The sequence below is a fragment of the Muscardinus avellanarius genome (genome assembly GCF_963383645.1).
Source record: "Muscardinus avellanarius genome assembly, chromosome: 19".
Classification (NCBI taxonomy): Eukaryota; Metazoa; Chordata; class Mammalia; order Rodentia; family Gliridae; genus Muscardinus; species Muscardinus avellanarius.
The window spans coordinates 43626794-43646166 of NC_137805.1; the positions used below are offsets into that span (position 1 = coordinate 43626794).

The 19373-nt window shown below is 46.6% G+C and overlaps 1 protein-coding gene across 2 annotated transcripts in view; it reads right to left on the minus strand.

Moving 5' to 3' along the window:
- The window catches only part of CEP250 (centrosomal protein 250), a gene marked incomplete at both ends in the record, with an annotated part of 46197 nt that overhangs the window by 17520 nt on the left and 9304 nt on the right, over nt 1-19373 (minus strand). Inside the window, 15 exons of one of the 2 annotated variants that reach the window (XM_080716197.1) lie at nt 846-984; nt 1775-1908; nt 3743-3886; nt 6023-6157; nt 6541-6708; nt 7509-7678; nt 8094-8221; nt 8654-8847; nt 10220-10450; nt 11182-11328; nt 12130-12274; nt 15950-16132; nt 16891-17069; nt 17841-18002; nt 18488-18592. In XM_080716197.1, the coding sequence (XP_080572323.1) occupies nt 846-984; nt 1775-1908; nt 3743-3886; nt 6023-6157; nt 6541-6708; nt 7509-7678; nt 8094-8221; nt 8654-8847; nt 10220-10450; nt 11182-11328; nt 12130-12274; nt 15950-16132; nt 16891-17069; nt 17841-18002; nt 18488-18592 (2364 nt within the window). Of the gene's footprint in view, nt 1-845; nt 985-1774; nt 1909-3742; nt 3887-6022; nt 6158-6540; nt 6709-7508; nt 7679-8093; nt 8222-8653; nt 8848-10219; nt 10451-11181; nt 11329-12129; nt 12275-15949; nt 16133-16890; nt 17070-17840; nt 18003-18487; nt 18596-19373 lie in introns of both variants that reach the window. The other variant, XM_080716196.1, reaches the window with a different exon arrangement.

Here is a 19373-nt window from a genome sequence, read left to right on the forward strand (position 1 = left end):
GGGGTGGAGGCCTCTCCTCAGATCCCCGATGCCTGCCCCTATTCTATCCCTGCAAACCTCCACCAGCTGGCTCAGCTCTCTAACAGCTAGGGAGGGCTCTGAAGTGTTACTCCGGATCTGATACCAACTTCTGACATGTGGGCTGCCCAGGCTATGCTAATGGGCTCTGGCCCTGTTTTCCCAGGCAGATACACCAGCTCCCTGCTGTGACAAGTCTGTTCTGAAACCTAGACCAGCCTGAGACCAGTCACATTGACTATGGCTACCATTTGCTGAAAGCCACTGTGTTCCTGACACTTTACATATTCCTATCATGGCTCACACTTATTATTCTTGACTATGGGTGAAGAAACTGATGCTTACACAACTGGGAAACAGGAGAGATGAGTCAAATGCAGGGCAGTGGATAAATTGGGACCTTATCCACTGCCTAGCTTTTCCATCCCAGTTCCATCTCTCCTGCGCCCAGGTCAAGTCCTGCTCTGAGCACGCCTAGTCCCTGGGGTCCTCTTGCTGTGACCGCCCATACTTCTTGCATCTCAGTTCCTCAGGCTGGGTCTTGCCACCCAGACCAAGCACACCTGGCAGTGGCTTAACCAGGCCCACCCGGGCACCATGTTCCAGGCTGTCAGGTGCCCCACGGGGGCCATTCTTATCTCTGGGTCGGGTCCCAAGCCCCCACCCTGCCTAGTCCTGGTTTTCCCTCCTGCCAGGGTACTGAGGTTCCAGTCTGTCCTATGATTAGGAAAAAGAGAAGTGTGCTGTAGGAGAGGGCTGTGAGCAGTCACCCTCCCACTTCAGGAACGGGCCTCCTGAAGCAGGGCCATGACAGCAGTGGGAGGTACCTGGGCACACAGCTCTTTCTGCCCTTCCTGGGCCTCTTGCATGTCCTGGCGCAGGGAACTCAGCTCTTGCTGCCGAACAGAGTCAGCTTCTTGTAAGACAAGGAGTCTTTGTTCCTTTTCCACCAGTGACAGTGTAAGGCTAAGAAGAAAGGGGTCAGAGGGCTAGGTCATTCTCTTAAGGAAGGAGAAAATACCTTCTCATAGAACTGTCCTATATTTTCCCCCCTAGTATTGGGAATTGAACCTAGGGGCATTCTACCTTTGAGCTACATCCCCAGAAATTTATTCTTAATTTCCCTTTTTCTCTTTCTTTCTTTCTTTCTTTTCTTTTTTCTTTTTTTGAAGGAGGGTATTGCTAAGTTGCTGAGGCTGGTCTTGAACCTGTTATCCCCATTTCTCAGCCTCCCAAGTACTGGGATTACAAGCATGTGCCACCACACCCAGCTTTGTTTCTTTTCTTTTCTTTTTTTTTGGTGGTACTGGGGTTCCTGGAAACCCTTCTACCTCTGGGCTACACTCCCAGACCTATTTTTATATTTCTATTTGGAAACAGGGTCTCTTAAGCCAGAGAGACTGGCTTCGAACCTGCGTGATCCTCCTGTCTCTGCCTCCCAAGTGCAGGGATTATTCTTTATTTTGAAACCGGGTCTCACTGAGTTGCAGAGGGCCTCACTAAACAGCTGAGGCTGTCTGCAAACCACGATCCTCCGGTCTCAGCCTCACGAATGCTGGGATTACAAGCGCGCGCCACCACGCCCGGCTTAAAGTGTAAGCTTTGAAGATAGGGACCATGTTCTCTCCACCTAGCCACATGTCTACCCAGAGCTAGACACATGAAAGGTGAAGTAACCTCAGCAAAGGACTGCCAGTGTCGTAATGAGCACTGCAGCAAGAGAGGCAAAAGCCATCTCTATGGCTGTCTGGCCTACCTGGCTTTCTCTTTCTCCAGTTCTTTCTGAATTCGGCTGCACTCCTGGGTCTCTCTCAGCTTCTCTTGAACTTCCTGTTCCACCAGCCTGTGGGAGTCATCCTGTGCCACCAGCTGAGACTTCAAGTCCTCCACCTGGAAGGTGAAGGGCATGAGAACCAGATGGCCGGGCGGGGCCAGTGGGAGGATGCTTCTAGCTGAGGGCTTTAGGATCCTGCAAGGTGTATTACAGTCATTGTTCCATCTCTAAAGCTCTGGAGGTTCCTTCCACCAATCTTTACACTCTGTTCTTAACTACTCCTTCACCAATATCATTTAGCTTGACCACCAGTTTCCCTAGCCTCAAAAATGCTGCATAGCCGGGTGTGGTGGCGCACGCCTGTAATCCCGCGCTTGGGAGGCAGAGACAGGAGGACCGCGCAGGTTCGAAGCCAGCCGTGCTGGCTTAAGAGACCGTTTCCAAAAATAAAATAGGTCTGGGAGTGTAGCCTGGAGGTAGAAGGGCTTCCAGGAACCCCAGTACCACCAAAAAACAACAACAACAACAACAAAACAAAACAAAACAAAAAAACTGCATAAAGGCAGATACAGATAAAAATCTTGGCAAAACTGCCAAAGGCAAATGATGGGCAAGTACATAGAGAATTTCTCCCCCTGGTACTGGGGATTGCATCTACCTCTGAGTTATATATACTCCTATCCCTTTTTATATTTGTTTATTTATTTGTTTATTTATTTATTTGGTACTGGAGATGGAACCTAGGGGCATTCTACCTCCAAGCTACACCCCAGCACTATTTTTTATTCTTTATTTTGAAATAAGAGTCTCACTGAGTTGCAAAGGGCCAAAGTAGCTGAGGCTAATCGCAAATTGCGGTCCTCCTGTCTCAGCCTCCTAAGCACTGGGATTACAAGTATGTGCCACCATGCCTGGACCCTTTTAATTTTTTAAAATATTTATATATTGGTATTGGGGATTGAACCCAGGGCATTCTACCTCTAAGCCACATCCCCAGCCCTATTTTTTATTCTTTATTTTAAAATAGGGTCTCACTAAGTAGCAGAGGGTCTCATTAAGTAGCTGAGGCTGGCCGTGAACCTGCAATCCTCCTGTCTCAGCCTACAAGTACTAGGATTACAAGCATGTACCACCATGGCCAGCTTATTTATTTTTATTTTGAAAGAGAGTCTTGCTAAGTTGTTGATGCTGGCCTCAAACCTACAATTCTCTTGTCTCAGCCTTCCAAATACTGGGATAATAGGCATGTGCCATTGTGCCTGGCTATGATTATATTTTTTAAGTAAAAAATGAGAACAACATGTAATATAGGATTCTAAGAAGGAAAATCAGTCTAAATAAGAAAAGCGATCGAGTACATGGAAATATTGGATTCAGGGTGGGGTTGGGGAAAATGAAACTGAGACTGACAAAGTCTAAGCTCTATGGTCATTCCAGACAAAAAGATTGCAGCAGTACCTCAGCATCCTGGAACTAATTCTCCTCAGAATCCAAAATCTGCAGATGTTTAAGTCCCTTACATAAATTCCACAGGATTTGAATATAACCTAAGCACATCCTTCCATAAACTTTAAGTCATCTTTAGATTACTTTTCATATTTAACACAATGTAAATGCTATGTACATAGTTGTTGTACTCTCTTTTAGAGAATACTAACAAGAGAAAATGTCTGTGCATGAAGACACAATTTTTTTTTTTCCCCAAATATTTTTGATCAGCCATTGGTTGCAATGTGAGGATGCAGAATCCACAGATAAAGAGGCCCAGTGTTCTGTCCTGGGCCGAGAGCCACGTGCTCAGCTCTGAGCACCCTTTGACTTTCCACTCAGTGCTGTGGCCTATCTCTGTCCTCCTGAGCTCAGGCATCAGGACCCCCATTCTCCCTGGGCTGCAGAAGGGCCTGGCTGTGCTGGCAAGGACTGTAGGGCAGGATGGAGAGGAAGAATGACCTGCTTCTGCAGGTCTATTTTGTCCTGCAGCAGGGTGCTGCCCTCATCTCGGAGGGCAGCAAGGTCATCTCTGTGCCGCTGGGCTGCCTCTTTCAGCTCCCGCTGAGCCTCACAGAGCTGGGTCTGCAGCATCCCAGTGGTCTCCTGTCAGGGGAGAAGATGTCAGTGAGTTCAGGAAAGCTTCCCCCGGGACCTTGCTCTTAAAGTCCTCACTGTATAAATACCGTTTTTTCTGTTGGGTTGGCAAAAGCCGAGGTGGAAGCCAGTAATCCACACTGTTGTTACCTCGACTCTTTGTTACTCTCCTTCCTCAGAGTGCAGAGGCTCAGGAGCTCACCCAGATTTCTAGCTTCGTTCCTCATGTAGGTCATCTAACAGCTTCCTGACCATATCCCCCCCACCACACACACACACTCAGCAGCTAAAGTACTGTATTAAAAATATTACATATATATTTATGTATATGTATGTATATGTGTATATATTTATGCTTTTTTTTTTTGCAATACTAGGGATTGAACCCAGGAGCTTTCTACTTCCAAGCTACACCTCCAGCCCATTTTATTTTTTTTTTATTTTGAAAATAAAAAAATGAAGCCGGGCGTGGTGGCGCACGCTTGTAATCCCCGTGCTTGGGAGGCAGAGACAGTAGGATAGCGCAGGTTCGAAGCCAGCCGCGCGCGCTGGCTTAGGAGACCCTGTTTCCAAATAAAAATGTAAAAAAAATAGGTCTGGGAGTGTAGCCCGGAGGTAAAAGGGCTTCCAGGAACCCCAGTACCACCAAAAAAAAAAAAAAGAGAGAGACAAAAGTCTCACTCCTTGCTGAGGCTGCCTTTGAACTGCCTTGAGATCTTCCTGTCTCAGCCTCCCCAGTACTGGGATTATAGGTGTGCACCACCATATCCAGCTGGCTTTTTGTTTGTTTGTTTGTTTTTTTGGTACTGGGGTTCTTGGAAGCCCTTCTACCTCCGGGCTACACTCCCAGACCTATTTTTACATTTTTATTTGGAAACAGGGTCTCCTAAGCCAGCGCGCGTGGCTGGCTTAGAACCTGCGCGATCCTCCTGTCTCTGCCTCCCAAGCGCGGGGATTACAAGCGTGCGCCACCACGCCCGGCGTTTGTTTTTAAAGGCTTTATTGAGCTGGGCGTGGTGGCGCACACTTATAATCCCAGTATTTTGGAGGCTGAGACAGGAGGATCACGGTTCACGGACAGCCTCAGCTACTTAGTGAGGTCCTTTGCAACACAGTGAGACCCTGTTTCAAAATAAAGAATAAAAAATAGGGCTGGGGGTGTAGCTCAAAGGTAGAATGCTCCTAGGTCCCAGTACCGCAAAAAAAAAAAAAAAAAGGCTTTACTGCAATATTCATCTACTATACAATTCACATACGGAACCAGTGGTTTTTTTCTGGCATATTCACAAAATTCTAAAACTACCACCATAATCAATTTTTTGTTTGTTTTTGCAATCCTGAGGACTGAATCCAGGGGTATTCTATCTCTGAGATATACCCTAGCCCATTTTTTAAATTTATTTTGAAACAGGGTCGCACTAAATTGCTGAGGCTGACCTTGAATCTGCAATCCTGTCTCAGCCTCCCATGTACTGGGATTACAAGTGTGCACCCCCATGCTTGGCTAGGCTGGTTTTTTTTTTTTTTTTTTTGCTCTGGAGACTGAACCCAGGGACATTCTATCTCCAAGTTACACCCTTAGCCCTATTTATTATTATTATTATTATTATTATTATTATTATTATTATTATTTTTAATATACTGGGGATTGAACCTAGTGGCATTCCTTTGAGCCCTATTTTATTCTTTATTTTGAAACGGTCTCACTAAGTTGCAGAGGGCCTAAGTAGCTGAGGCTGTCCATAAACCACAGTCCTCCGGTCTCAGCTTCCCAAATGCTGGGATTACAAGCGTGCGCCACCACGCCCGGCTTTCACAAGTCACTTTCTCAGTGATGCCTTCCCTGACCACTTTGTCTCAAGTGGCCTCCTTTGACTCTCTCAATTACATACTATTCATGCCATCACAGCACTTACTACATCTGTAACTCTTTCATTTATTTTGCATCTGCTCGTTTTTCATCTGTCTCTGCCATTAGTATGTTAAGTTCCATGAGAGCAGGGACCACATCTGTCACACTTACTGGGGCTCATCTCTATGTACTTGTCATGTGTCAACACACAGCACATGGCTCAGTGTGCAAGAAATGCAAAGGCCTATTCATTACTGAGAGGATGAATGAATGCCCAGGGCCACCCTCCATACCTGCTCCCTCAACTTCTGGACCTTCATGTCCTGCCTCAGCTGTTCGAGTTGTTGGCTGGCATCTGCCAGCTCCTTCTGGGTCTGCAGCAGTGTCTCAAGGAGGGACACTCTCTCCTTCTCCGTTTCCAGCTGCATCTGTGGAGGGGCAGAAAGAGCAAGAGCTTGTTGACTCCAGGTTATCATGCTCGTCTAGGAGGCTCTCAGCATACAGCTGCTCTAGGACTACGCCAGCAAACGGTTAGGGACCGAGGGCAAGGGAAGGTCTGGCCCACACAGGACCAGGAAGTGTAGACTGTCACTGGTTTGCAAGCTGACAGGATGTGGTAAACACCGGCCCTCCCTCAGGAAGTATGACATACGCAGCTCCGCAGCTCACAGGGAGATCACCCTGCTTACTGGTAGCAAAGTGGGCAGTTACAATCTCTTCTGGAAGCCCCTCTCCAGCCCACTCAGGAGTGAAAAGCAAGAGTGGTCAAAAGCCAGGAGAGCAACACTGGGCTCCCATCCTAGCCTCCCACCTGGCAGAGGGCGCTCTGGGCCTGGGCCCGGTCCTCTTCCCTCTGTGCCAGGATGGCCTCAGTTTCCGTCTGCTGCTCCTTCAGCCTTATCTCCAGCTCCATCCTTTCTCTCTCTAGGCTCTCCAGAGCCTTATCCAGCTCCTGCTGAAGCCAGGAGTGTTCCTTCTCCTAGCCAGGTGAGGGAAACACTGTCAGAACTGAACAGGTAAAGAGAAGAGGCAGAAGAACTGGTTTGGAATGAGAATCTCCCTACCACTCTAGCTAGTCACACTAACTGTGTGACCTTGACACCCCCTAAGCCTCATCTCTAAAGTGAGGCTTAATAAAGTGAGGCTTAATCATCTCTGCCATATAAATCTCACTAAATTTTAGCAGTCATGAGATTTATTTAAAAAAAAAAAATCAAATGAAGCTGGGCATAGCAGTGCACACCTGTAATCCCAGAAATTCTGAAGGCTGAAAGGCAGGAGGACTGCAAGTTCGAGGCCAGCCTGGGCAATTTAGCTAGAACCTGTCACAAAATCTTATTTATTTATTTATTTATTTACTTACTTATTTTTATTATGGAACTAAGGATGGAACACAGGGGCCTTCTACTGCCAAGCTATACTCCCAGACCTATTTTATATTTTATTTGGAAATAGGGTCTCACTAAGTTGCTGAGAACCTCACTAAGTAGCTGAGGCTGGCTTTGAACCTGTGCGATCCTCCTGTCTTAGCCTCCCAAGCATGGAGATTACAAGTGTGCACCACCACACCCGGCTTCTTTTTTCTTTTTTGGTACTAGGGATTGAACTCAGGGGCAGTCTATTATACCCCTAGCCCTTTTTATTTTGAAACAGGGTCTTGTTAAATTGAGGAGGGTCTTGCTAAGTTTCTGAGGCTGGCCTTGAACCTGCAATCCTCCGGTCTCAACTTCCCAAATGCTGAGATGAACGGATTATGCCATGGGGCCCATCACCACCTACCCACTTCTCCTGGAGCTGCTTCACTTCCTCCTCATGGGCCCCCTTCTGCTGCTCCAGGGCAGTCTGCCTCTCCTGTGCAGCCTGGGCCAGCCGTCTGGCTGCTGTATCCTGCTCCTGCTTTGCCCGAATCCGCTCGGTGTCCAGTTCCAGCTTCAGGCACTTCACTTCTCCTAGGATGCCAGGGGCAGGACCAGTTCTCCGAGGTTCTGCACGTGCGTGCGTGCGTGTTTCACTGGGGATTGAACCCAGGGGCATTCTACCTTTGAGCTACATCCCCAGCCCTATTCTTATTTTTGAAACAGGGCTTCACTAGGCTGATGAGTCTCACTACTTGCTGAGGCTGTCCTAGAACCTGTAATCCTCCCATCTCAGCCTCCCGAGTACTAGGTTTACGAGTGTGTGCCACCAAGCCCAGCTCTTATTCTTTTTATTTAATAACATCCTCCCACTTCCCTCAAACCTCATGAGCAGTTCCCATCTAGGCCTGGGGTCTGGCTGGAGGAGAACTTCAGGCACCTCCCACTGCCTCCTTTGCCTTCCACATCCCTGTGGAATGGAGCATGCCCGTCCTAGCTGGGTTCTCACCTTGGATTACTTCCTTGGCTTGAGTGACCGTTTGAATCTGAACCTCCAACTGCCCCTTGGTGACCGCTATCACAGAATTTTGTTGTTGGGCCTCAAACAGATTGCTCTCCAGTTGCTCCTTGGCTGAACTGTGAGGTTCAGGAAGAGATTTTACCCATCAAGACCCTTATCCTTCATTAAGAGTTGGGCTCTCAGTACTGGCTACTCAGGGAAGCTGGGGGGCAATTCTAAAATCACACCTTGTTTATTTTTACTTATTTACTTATTTATTTTTGGTGGTACTGGGGTTCCTGGAAACCCTCTACCTCCAGGCTACACTCCCAGAGCTATTTTATACTTTTTTATTTGGAAACAGGGTCTCTTGAGCCAGTGCGGCTGGCTTCGAACCTGTGCGATCCTCCTGTCTCTGCCTCCCAAGCGTGGGGATTACAAGCGTGTACCACCACCCCCGGCTAAAATCACACCTTGTTTAGAACTCAAATACTCAGGGCAGGGAGCTTAGCTGAGCTTCCTGGCCTTGCAAAGCGTTCTGTACTTGGCTGAGCTGGGTCGAGGCCTACCTGAGCTCCTGAAGTTGTGCAGCAAGGTCCTGGCGGCCACGCTCCGCAGCCTGCAGCTGCACCTCTAGAGCCGCCCTCTCTCGTACCAGGGCCTCCTTCTCCTGGACAGCCCTGGCAAGTGCGTCTTCCTGCCGCTCTGCCTCCTGATGCAGCTGCTCCAGCTCAGTTGTGGCTGCCTCCTGCTGGTGACATGCCTGAGGGGACAAGACTGAGAAGGTAGAGCAGAGGCAGACACCCCCCACCCTTAACATGCTGCTAATAGGTTAAGGCCACTGGATCCTCAGAGATTCTGGGCCCAGCTCTATGAGCCCTAAGCACTGTTCACTTAATAACAAGTAGCAGTTATATATTTCCCTAGCCAACCCAGAGAGCCCCTGGCCCAAGAACAATGTGTGTGTGTGTGTGTGTGTGTGTGTGTGTGTGTGTGTGTGTGTGTGTTTTACTGGGGATTGAACCCAGGGCGCATTCTATCATTGAGCTATACCCTCAGGCCTATGTATGTATGTATGTATTTTGTGGTGTTGGGGGTTGAACTCAGGGACATTCCATCTTTAAGCTACACAGATATAGACCTACTTTATTTTTTATTTAGAAACAGTCTAGCTGAATGTGGTGGCTCCCGCTTATAATCTCATTTCTCAGGAGGCTGAGACAGGAGGATTGCAGGCTTGCAGCCAGCCTCAGTTACTTAGTGAGACCCTGTTTCAATATAAAGAATAAAACATAGGGCTGGGGTGTAGCTTTTGAGGTAGACTACCCTTGAGTTCAATCCCCAGTACCACAAAAAAAAAAAAAAAAGAAAAAAAGAAAAAAAACAGGGTTTCGTAGAGTTGGGAAAACTTCACCAAGTTGCTAAGGCTGGCTATGACACTGTGATCCTCCTGTCCCAGTTTCCCAAGTACTAGGATTATAGGTGTGTAGCACCATGCTCAGCTAGGAATGATGATCTCCTATGAGCAAGACCCTGTGCCAGAAACAGGAGGAGATCATTTCTCAAAACTTTGAGTTTGTTTGGGGTTTTACTGGCAAACCTGGGGGCATTCTACCTCTGAGCTACACCCCAGCCCTATCTTATTCTTGTTTTTTGTTTTGTTTTGTTTGTTTGTTTGTTTTTTGGTGGTGCTGGGGTTCCTGGAAACCCTTCTACCTCAGGGCCACACTCCCAGACCTATTTTATATTTTTATTTGGAAACAGGGTCTCCTAAGCCAGCAAGGCTGGCTTCAAACCTGCGCGATCCTCCTGTCTCCACCTCCCAAGCGCAGAGATTACAAGCATGTGCCATCACACCAGCTATTCTTGTATTTCGAAACAGAGTCTCACTAAGTTGCTGAGGCTGGCTGCGAACCTATGATCCTCCTGTCTCAGCCTCTTAAGTAGTGGGATTACAAGCATGTGCCACCATGCCTGGCTTGGACTGCTTTTTAAAAAATGGGAAAGCAGACCAAAAATAATTAATACTGGTTGTTTCTCAGAAGTAAGACTTCACTTTCTATGTCATTTCCATAGTGTTTTAACTTTTCACAATGAGCATGTTGATGGTGTCGGTTTTATAACTATCTTCTTACCTCATTAAATTTCTCTTTAATTTCTTCCTTTTCTTCTTGGATGCCCTTGAGCTCTGCCCGAAGCTCAGCTCCGGTCTCCTCTGCTTTCTGCAGCTGAGCCTCTAAGTGAGTTTTCTGTTCCCACAGGATTTCTCTGTTCCTCTCTGATTCTGCCAGTTCCACCTGCAGAGCACTTCTTGCTTGCTCTGCTACCTCCACTCTGCTGCACACAGACTGGCTGTTCTGCTCCAACTACTGGCCAATAGGGGAAGAGGGTGTAGGTCACCAAAGACAAGTGGTTACAGTTTCCCTAAACTGTCTCAAGTGCCAGACTGAAAGCCAAGTGAAATAGAAGTTAGGGGGCAACTCTAAATTCATACCTTGTTTATAAGACAGGAGTGTTTATAAGAGGGGGGAAATCCATTCATTTGATCTGGTGCCTATATTCTAGGGATGAGATAGGCTGGATGCTAGGGATGAAAGAAAAAAGGCAAAATCCTACTCTCAAAGAATTCAGAATAATGGGACATGAAATACTTCTGGGACTCAAGAGAAGTGAGGAGTTTCCCTTGTTAAAATTATAGGTTAAAACTAATCTACAGAGATCTGGTAGGGGGGGGCGCTTAGGCTCTTCAGCAGATTTATTTCTGGTAATTGCTAATCTCAACCAACAGGATTAAAAACTTGATCATGCTTCCAGAGCACATACTTCCCTTCCCTGTCCTGATGACTCACCCTAAAGCCCAGAGGTGGTTCTGCTGGAGGTATAAGACAGAAAGACTTATAATCCCCAAATCTAATTCTTTGCTCTCCTTTGCACTGCACATGTTCCTTTTGCTCACTTCAGAGCTACATTTAGGAGCTGATTGTCTAGGTCAGATCCATTAAAAACTCTGCCCTAGGAGAGGACATCAGCTTTGTCTGTCTCTGGCTTATCCTCAGAGCCTAGCCCTTCATTGTGGATCAGATAAATCTTTGCTCACCTGAAGAAGCTGCTGATTCAGCCCAACTTTATCTAAAGCCAATGCTTCATTTAAGGCACTGAGTTTGACAGCTGCAGCTCGAAGATCAGCTACCTCTGCCTTCAGGCTGTTCTCAGAACTTGAAAGCTCGGCAATTGATTGTTCTGCCTAAAAACAAAGAGTGGAAGAGTTTCCTATTTCCAATTTTCCTGAAACAGTAAACAGTTCACATTCCCAACACCTGGTGCTCTTTTTCATACCAGATCAGTTAACACTCCACCCTTTCCTTCCATTATAAACAAGCTTTTCCTTCATTTATTTATCCATTCATTGAGAAGTAAGACAGGAGCTCATAGCATAGGGAGTCACAGTCATAGAATATATAAACAACTACAAGTGTAAGGACACCATAGGAAAGGGAAACATAAAGTGCACTGGAAACCCAGAGAAGGCATTAATTCAGTTTGGGAGAGTCAAAAATGCTTGGTAGAGGAACTGACAATAAAACAGGGTAGTGAGACATGAGGAACATGTCTCGGTTAAAGGGGAGAAAGAAGCAGTTCCGGTAAAGGGAAAAGTATATGCCAAGCATTAGAGTCATGAAAAAACATGACCTGAGGATGTAATTCTTGTTCTGTGGCAGGAGCAAAAGAGGAGTTGGGATGGGGTTTGCAATGAAAGGGAGGCTAGAGACAGTGTGAGGCAGATGGCAAAGGGCTTTGACTGTAGCACCAGAGCTGGGAAGCCACTGAATGGTTTTAGGAAACTGGCTTAACTATATTTATACCTTAGAAAACTAATTTCATTTCAATCTAGAGGAGATGTTGGGAGGGAGAATCCAGAAGCACACTCGTATTTGAGGAAGGAAATAGGAAGCGAAACGGCTTGAAGAATAAGGCGGGCTGCATGTCCCTTTTCTGGGAACATGACTTCCCAGCCGCCCACCCAGCAAATGAGGAGGCTCCGCACCCTGGCCAGTGCTGCTGTCACTTCCGCTTGCTCTTGTCTCAGGAGCTCCCCTTCCAGGCGACTTGACTCCAGGGCTTCCCGAAGAGTGATCAGTTCACTGAGTGATTCTGACTGCTTGGCTTCTAGGCCCACCAGCGTCTCCTGACTAAGAAGGGAAGAAGAGTAGGAGGAAGTCTTTGGAAGTGGCTATACCATGCGGGTAATAGGAATAGCCCTAACTCTTAGCTTTCTAATGCCAAAGAATGAGGAAGGTCTCTAAAAACTGACAGAGTGATCTCTAAAACAAATCAAGCAAGGTGCAGAACAGTGTATATAGTGCACTACATTTTACGCATAAAAGTGAGGGGAAAAAGAACCTATGTTTATGTTTGCATGCATTTGCACTGAAAAGAAAAACAAGAAATTAATTTATTTTATTTAATTAATTAACTAATTTTTTTGTAGTACTGGGGATGGAAACACAATGGCATTCTACCACCGGGCTACATACCTAGCCCTATTTTTTTCTTTTTTTCTCTTTCTTTTCTTTCTTTCTTTCTTTCTTTCTTTCTTTCTTTCTTTCTTTCTTTCTTTCTTTTTTGTACTGGGGATTGAACTCAGAGTCATTTTACCTCCAAGCTACACTCCAGCCCTTATTTTTTATTCTTTATTTTGAAAATAAGATCTCACTAAGTTGCAGATAGCCTCACTAAGTAGCTGAAGCTGGCTGCAAACCTGCAATCCTCCTGTCTCAGCCTCCCAAGTACTGGGATTACAAGCGTGTGCCACTATGCCTGGCTCTACTTTTGAATCATATAGCTGTATTAGGTCAGATACGTTAATTTTTGTGAGGTTTTTTTTTTTTTTTTTTTTTGGTATTGGGGATTGAACTCGGGCATTTACATCCTAGTTAAGCTCTCAGACCCCCCCCCCCTTTTCTTGTGATACTAGAGATTGAACCCAGGGGCATTACGCCTAGCTATATAATTTTTTTTTTTTTTTTTTGGTGGTACTGGGGATGGAACTGAGGGGCATTCTACCTCTGAGCTATTCTCCCAGCCCTATTTTTATTCTTTACTTTGAAAAAGGGTTTCACTGAGTTGCAAAGGGCCTCACTAAGTAGCTGAGGCTGTCCCTGAAATGCTATCCTCCTGTCTCAGCCTCCCAAATGCTGGGATTACAAGTGTGCACCACCATGGGATTACAAGTGTGCACTAAATTAAATTTTAAAAATATAAGTGAGAAGTCAGGCATGGTGGCGCACACTTCTAATCCCAGTACTTGGGAGGCTGAGACAGAAGGACTGGGGTTCATGGCCAGCCTCAGCTACTTAGTGAGGCTCTATGCAACTCAGTGATACTGTTTCCAAATAAAATATAAAATATGTCTGGGTGTGTAGCCTGGAAGTAGAAAGCCCCTGGGTTTCACCCCCAGGACCACACATGCAAAATAAATAAATAGCCAGGCATGGTGGCACATGCTTGTAATCCCAGCATTTGGGAGGCAGAGACCGGAGGATCATGGTTCACAGGCAGCCTCAGCTACTTAGCGAGGCCCTTCATAACTCAGTGAGACTCTGTTTCAGAAAGTAAAAATACTAAAAAAAAACAAAAACAACAACAACAACAAAAACAGGGCTAGGTACAATGTCCTTGGTTTCATCCCAGTACTGCAAAATAAATAAATAAATAAATAATAAAAAAATAAAATAAAAAATAGGTCTGGGGGTGTATCTCAAAAGTAGAATGCCACTGGATTCAATCCCCAGTACCACACACATATCAGATAATACCCTCCAGGACTTGGGAGAGAAAGACCTGAAATGAAGGACATGGACAATTGCTCCTTTGGAAACCGACAATTTTATTCTCTAAAACTAAGTTTTTCATACCCTTTTCCAGTTAGGTTAAGTATCACCCTCATGGGAAAGAGTAAACACCAAAGTACAATGGAGGGTGTTAGGTAGAGGGCCAGTGCCATACATCACTAAGATACAATCATCAGAGGAAACTAACAAACATGGGGAGGGCAGAGCGACCCAGTAGAGGATTACTAAAACTGTGACAAGATCAGTCCCACTCTCACTGGGGGCCTTGGGGCACGAATTCCGGAGGGGACTGGAGTTCCACCTAGAGTCTTGGTGGAGTCTGATCTTTCACCAGCACCCCCTTAACTCCTTCGGAATCTTTCATTCCTCAGGCTTCGTCCATGTCCTCCATCACTCACTCACTCACTCACTCTCTCTCTCTCTCTCTCTCTCGCACACACACACACACACACAGATTATAATAATAATAAAATTCTTTCTCTTTAATCAAGCCAGGCATGGTGGCCCATGCTTATAATCCCAGTACATGGGAGGCTGAGAGAGGAGGATCAGGGTTCACAGCCAGCCTCAGCTACTTAGTGAGGCCCTCAGCAACTTAGTGAGACCCTGTTTCAAAATAAAGAATAAAAAACTGGGCTGGGGGTGTAGCTTGGAGGTAGAATGTCCCTGGTTTTGATACCCAGAACTACAACAACAACAACAACAAAGAAAATGTAAGTGAGGAGTGGTGGCCCATGCCTGTAATCCCAGTACTTAAGAGGCTGAGACAGGAGGATGGCAGGTGCACAGCCAGCTTCAGCAATTTAGTGAAGCCCTCTGTACCTTAATGAGACCCTTTTTCAAAATAAAAAATAAAATAGGGCTGGGAGTGCAGCTCAGAGGTAGAATGCCTCCAGGTTCAATCTTCAGTACCCCCCCCCCGCCAAAAAAAGTAATTATATGACTCTCCCCTTGGGACAGGGGAGAGTCTTCCAGAACAAGATATGACACTATGGCAGTCCTTCAAGCCCCCACTGCTCCTTACATTTACTGGGTAATCTTCCTGCTACTGGTTACTTAAACCTACCATATTGAGCCAGGCGTGGTGGCGCATGCTGCTTGTAATCCCTGCGCTTGGGAGGCGGAGACAGGAGGATTGCACAGGTTTGAAGCCAGCTGTGGTGGCTTAAGATACCCTGTTTCCAAATAAAAAGTATAAAATAGGTCTGGGAGTATAGCCCGGAGGTAGAAGGGCTTCCAAGAACCCCAGTATCACAAAAAACAAAACAACAACAACAAAAACCTACCATATTAGGCTACTGTCATTTTCCAAAACACTGCTCTAATCTTTTCCACAACCCTTAAGGTAGTATCATCCCCATTTTACTAATAAAGTTATCTGTCAAGTGGCAAAGACAGTGTCTAAATCAAGCTTTTGACCAGTTCTAAAGTCCCTGCTCTTTCTACTACATCACACAGGAGAACTTGCAGATTAGCAGAGGGCTTTGACTCTGGACTCCTTTCTTGACCATTCATTTCCCATTACTTCCCAGTATGCCTTATCCTTTAGCAGCCCAGCCTACTCTGAACATGCCATGAAACTTCTTTGTTTGTTTGTTTTGCAGCACTGGGAATGGAACCCAGGGGCATTCTACCTCTGAGCTACACCCTCAGCCCTATTTTTTATTCTTTATTTTGAAACAGGTCTGAGTTGCAAAGGGCCTCACTAAGTAGCTGAGGCTGCCCTTGAACCACGATTCTCCTGTCTCAGCCTCCCAAATGCTGGGATTTCAAGTGTGCACCACCACGCCCAGCTGCCATGAAACTTTTTGCCTCCTCTTTGCTCCTTTGTTCCTTAAGCCCTTTCCCCACTCAATCAACCAATTCCTACACAAAGAAGAAGCAGGAAGCTAATGTCCGTGTGCTTTGTGCCAGGCTTCTAGGTATTCCACTTTTCTAAGACAGGAGAGTGTATGGATAGAGTATGGAACTGAAGTTCCTCCATACAGTTAGGAGGGCCATGGTCACACTTACAGACGCTCCTTCTCCCGGACAGCCAGGTGCAACTCTTCCTGCTGCTCCTCCTTCTCCCCCTGGGCAGAGTCCCCCTGCAGCTGCAGCTCCACGTTTGCCCTCCGCAGTCGCCAAGCCTCTTGCTCCAGCACCTCCAGTTGCTGTTGCAGCTCTTCTCTGGCCTTCTGCAGGAGCTCCCGCTCCCTGGAAGGAGGAAACCAGAAATGAGGAGACTTTGGGACCTAAAGTCCTTCCTGGAAGCAGACATCACAGGGTCAAAGGAGAGAGTTGTTTCCTTCCAATATCCCAACTTTCCTTTTGGAAATTGTTTACAAATTGCAGGAAATTGTTTGAGTGGTTTTGTTTAGTTTCTTGGTACTAAGGATTGGACCTAGGGGCATTCTACCTCTGAGCTATACAACCAACCCTTTTTATTTCAATTTTTTTGGTGGTGTTGGGGACTGAACCCAGAGGGATTCTACCTCTGAGCTATACCCACAGCCCTATTTTATTTTTGATTTGGAAATAGGGTTTTGCTAAGTTGCTGAAGTTGGCTTCAAACTTGAGATCCTATCTCAGCCTTCCAAATCCTGGGATTACAAACATACACCACCACACCTGGCAGCCCCTTTTATTTTTTATTTTGAAACATTGTCTAAGTTGTTCTTGAGAGTCTCACTAAGTTTCTGAGACTGGCCTTGAACCTGTGATCCTCCATCTTAGCCTCCCAAGTACTGGGATTACAGGTGTATACCACCATGCCCTGCTAAGAAATTGTTTTTATAATATCAAAGACTCCCAAACTCAAAAGGTTTTTCTGCAGAAACTAATATAACACAAAGCAAAGTAGCCCTGAGCCCCAAGGACAACAGTAGAGCCACAGACATAACAGAAGTGGATAAAAGGCTCGAGGAAGACGAAGAGCAGATGTGGAAGGGAAGGCCGACAGCCCGCCTGCTCACTTGCTGAGAGAGTCCACCTCTCCCTGGAGGCCCACAGTCTGCCCGGCCAGAGCGTCCCGCTCCCCGGTGAGCTTCTGTAGCCGCTGTCTCAGGGCGTTACCCTCTTCCTCCCAGTGCTCATGCTGCTGCTGCAAGAAGCTCATAGCCTCCTGACAGCCTGAAAGCTGCTGCCTTAGGTCCTGTAGAGGGAGAACAGTAGAAATGAGATGATGAGCTGTGCCTGGTGGTGCACACTTGTTATCCCAGTATTTGGGAGACTAAGACAGGAGGACCACAGGTTCACAGCCACTACTTAGTGAGGCCCTCTGCAACTTAGTGAGACCCTGTTTCAAACTAAATAAAAACAGGGCTGAGGGTGGAGCTCAGAGGTAAAATGCCCCTGGGTTCAATCCTCAGTATTGCAAAAAAAAAGAAGAAGAAGAAGAAGAAGAAGAAGAAGAAGAAGAAGAAGAAGAAGAAGAAGAAGAAGAAGAAGAAGAAGAAGAAATGAGACAATGAAGAAGGGCTGTCAGAAGCCTGTGGGGTGGGACTTGGGGTCAGGGCTGGTGCAACAAGGGTAAGCTGAGAATATAGATGCGACATCAAGAAGTCAGAGGACCAGCAATTATTGGGCTTCTGTGGTTCTAGGATCCTAAGGGTTCTCTTCTTCATATCCATAGTGGCACAGGGGATGGTAAGTGTGCCTGTGCTCCTCAGAATGGGGGAACACTCACCAATACTCTCCCAGGTCTCTCTTCCATGCAAAGTGAATCACTCAACTGGCAGTGAGACTGTGCCCATTACCCACAAGTACAACTCAGCAGACACAGAGCGATTCTAATGGGCACGTCAGGTGTTGACCACTTCCTGACTGGCCAACAGAAATTGACCTCCCAGGCTCGGGAGGGATGTGGGCACAAGTCAGTCTGGCACCCATCCCTGTGGCTGAGAAGAAATGCGAAGGTCCTCACCTGCACAGCCTGGTGTTTCCGAGTCAGCACTGAACGCACCAGAGTAAGAGCCTTGTCTGGGTCCTGGGAATCAAACTGGGATGAGAAGCCACTTGAGTCCAATTCCAAGGAGCTCTCATGGTCAGAGCCTTGGGCCAAACTGTCTCTTTCTTCCACCAAGATCTGAAACCCAACACAGCAGAGGTCACCACCCTACAGACCAAGGCCTCGAATCTACACAGAGACTACACTCACACTACAGCCTGGGGGAACCGTAGGTTTTCCTTCTCAGGTCCTCTCCCTGGGGGTAAGATGGGTTTCTGAGAGAAAGAAGGCTGGTTCCTTCAACTTTCCATCTTTGGTCATGCAAGCCCAGGACTAACACTGAGGCTAGAACACTCTCTGGGAAGTGAAGGAAGGAAGAGGCTATTGAGGGGACAAAGACCAGAACCAAGTCTCTGGCCTGAGAATTGCAGCTGGCAACAGGAAAGAGGGCCTGTCGCACCACACAGTGCTAGGATATGAATGTTTACCTATCCCTAGGGTTTACTCAGAGAACTCATTTCACAAGGCTCTACGCTCAAACCTGAGACTGGAAATCGAGGCATACTGAGAGAACATGGATGGAAGAGTGAGGCAGCACCCAGTTACCATGGCAGCAGGCTTACCAGTACCTGGGTTATGTCCCTGATCACCCGCTGTAAAGACAATTTCTCCTCTTGGGCATTCCTACTAAGAGATGCCTCATGCTCCATTAACTCTGCGTGATTTGCCTCCTGTACAGGGAAGAGAGCAGAGCCTAAGAAACAACTCTCCAAGAACAGTTCATCATTCCAGACCATACATCATCCAAAGTCCAACCACACTTTTCCAAGGAGTCCAAAAGACAATGCAATGTGGTGATAAAAAGTTCAGATTAGAGCCGGGTGTGGTGGTGTACACTTGTAATCCCAGCACTTGGGAGGCTGAGACAGGAGGATATCAGTTCTTGGACAGCCTCAGCTACTTAAGTGAGCCTTCTGCAACTTAATGAGGCCTTGTTTCAAAATAAAGAATAAAGGCCAGGTGTAGTGGCACAGGCTTGTAATCCCAGCATTTGAGAGGCTGACACAAGAGGATCACAGTTCGCGAATAGCCTCAACTATTTAGTGATGCCCTCCACAAGTTAGTATGACTCTGTTTCAAAATAAAAAATAGGGCAGAGGGTGTAGCTTAGAGGTTGATTGCCCCTCGGTTCCATCCCCAGATGCACAAAAATATAAAATAAATAAAAGAAAAGAAAGAAAAAAATAGGGCTAGGGATGTAGCTCGGAGGTAGACTGCCCCGGGATTTCATCTCCAGTGCCCCCCCCACAAATGTTCAGATTAGCTAGGTGTGGTGGGGCACTCCTATAATCCTAGTATTTGGGAGGCTGAGAAAAAAGGATCACACATCTGACACCAGTCTCAGCAACTTAGCAAGATCCCATTTCAAAATAAAGATTAAAAAATAGGGATGGGGGTGTATCTGAGAGGTAGAATGACCATCAGTTCAACCCCTAGTATCACACACTC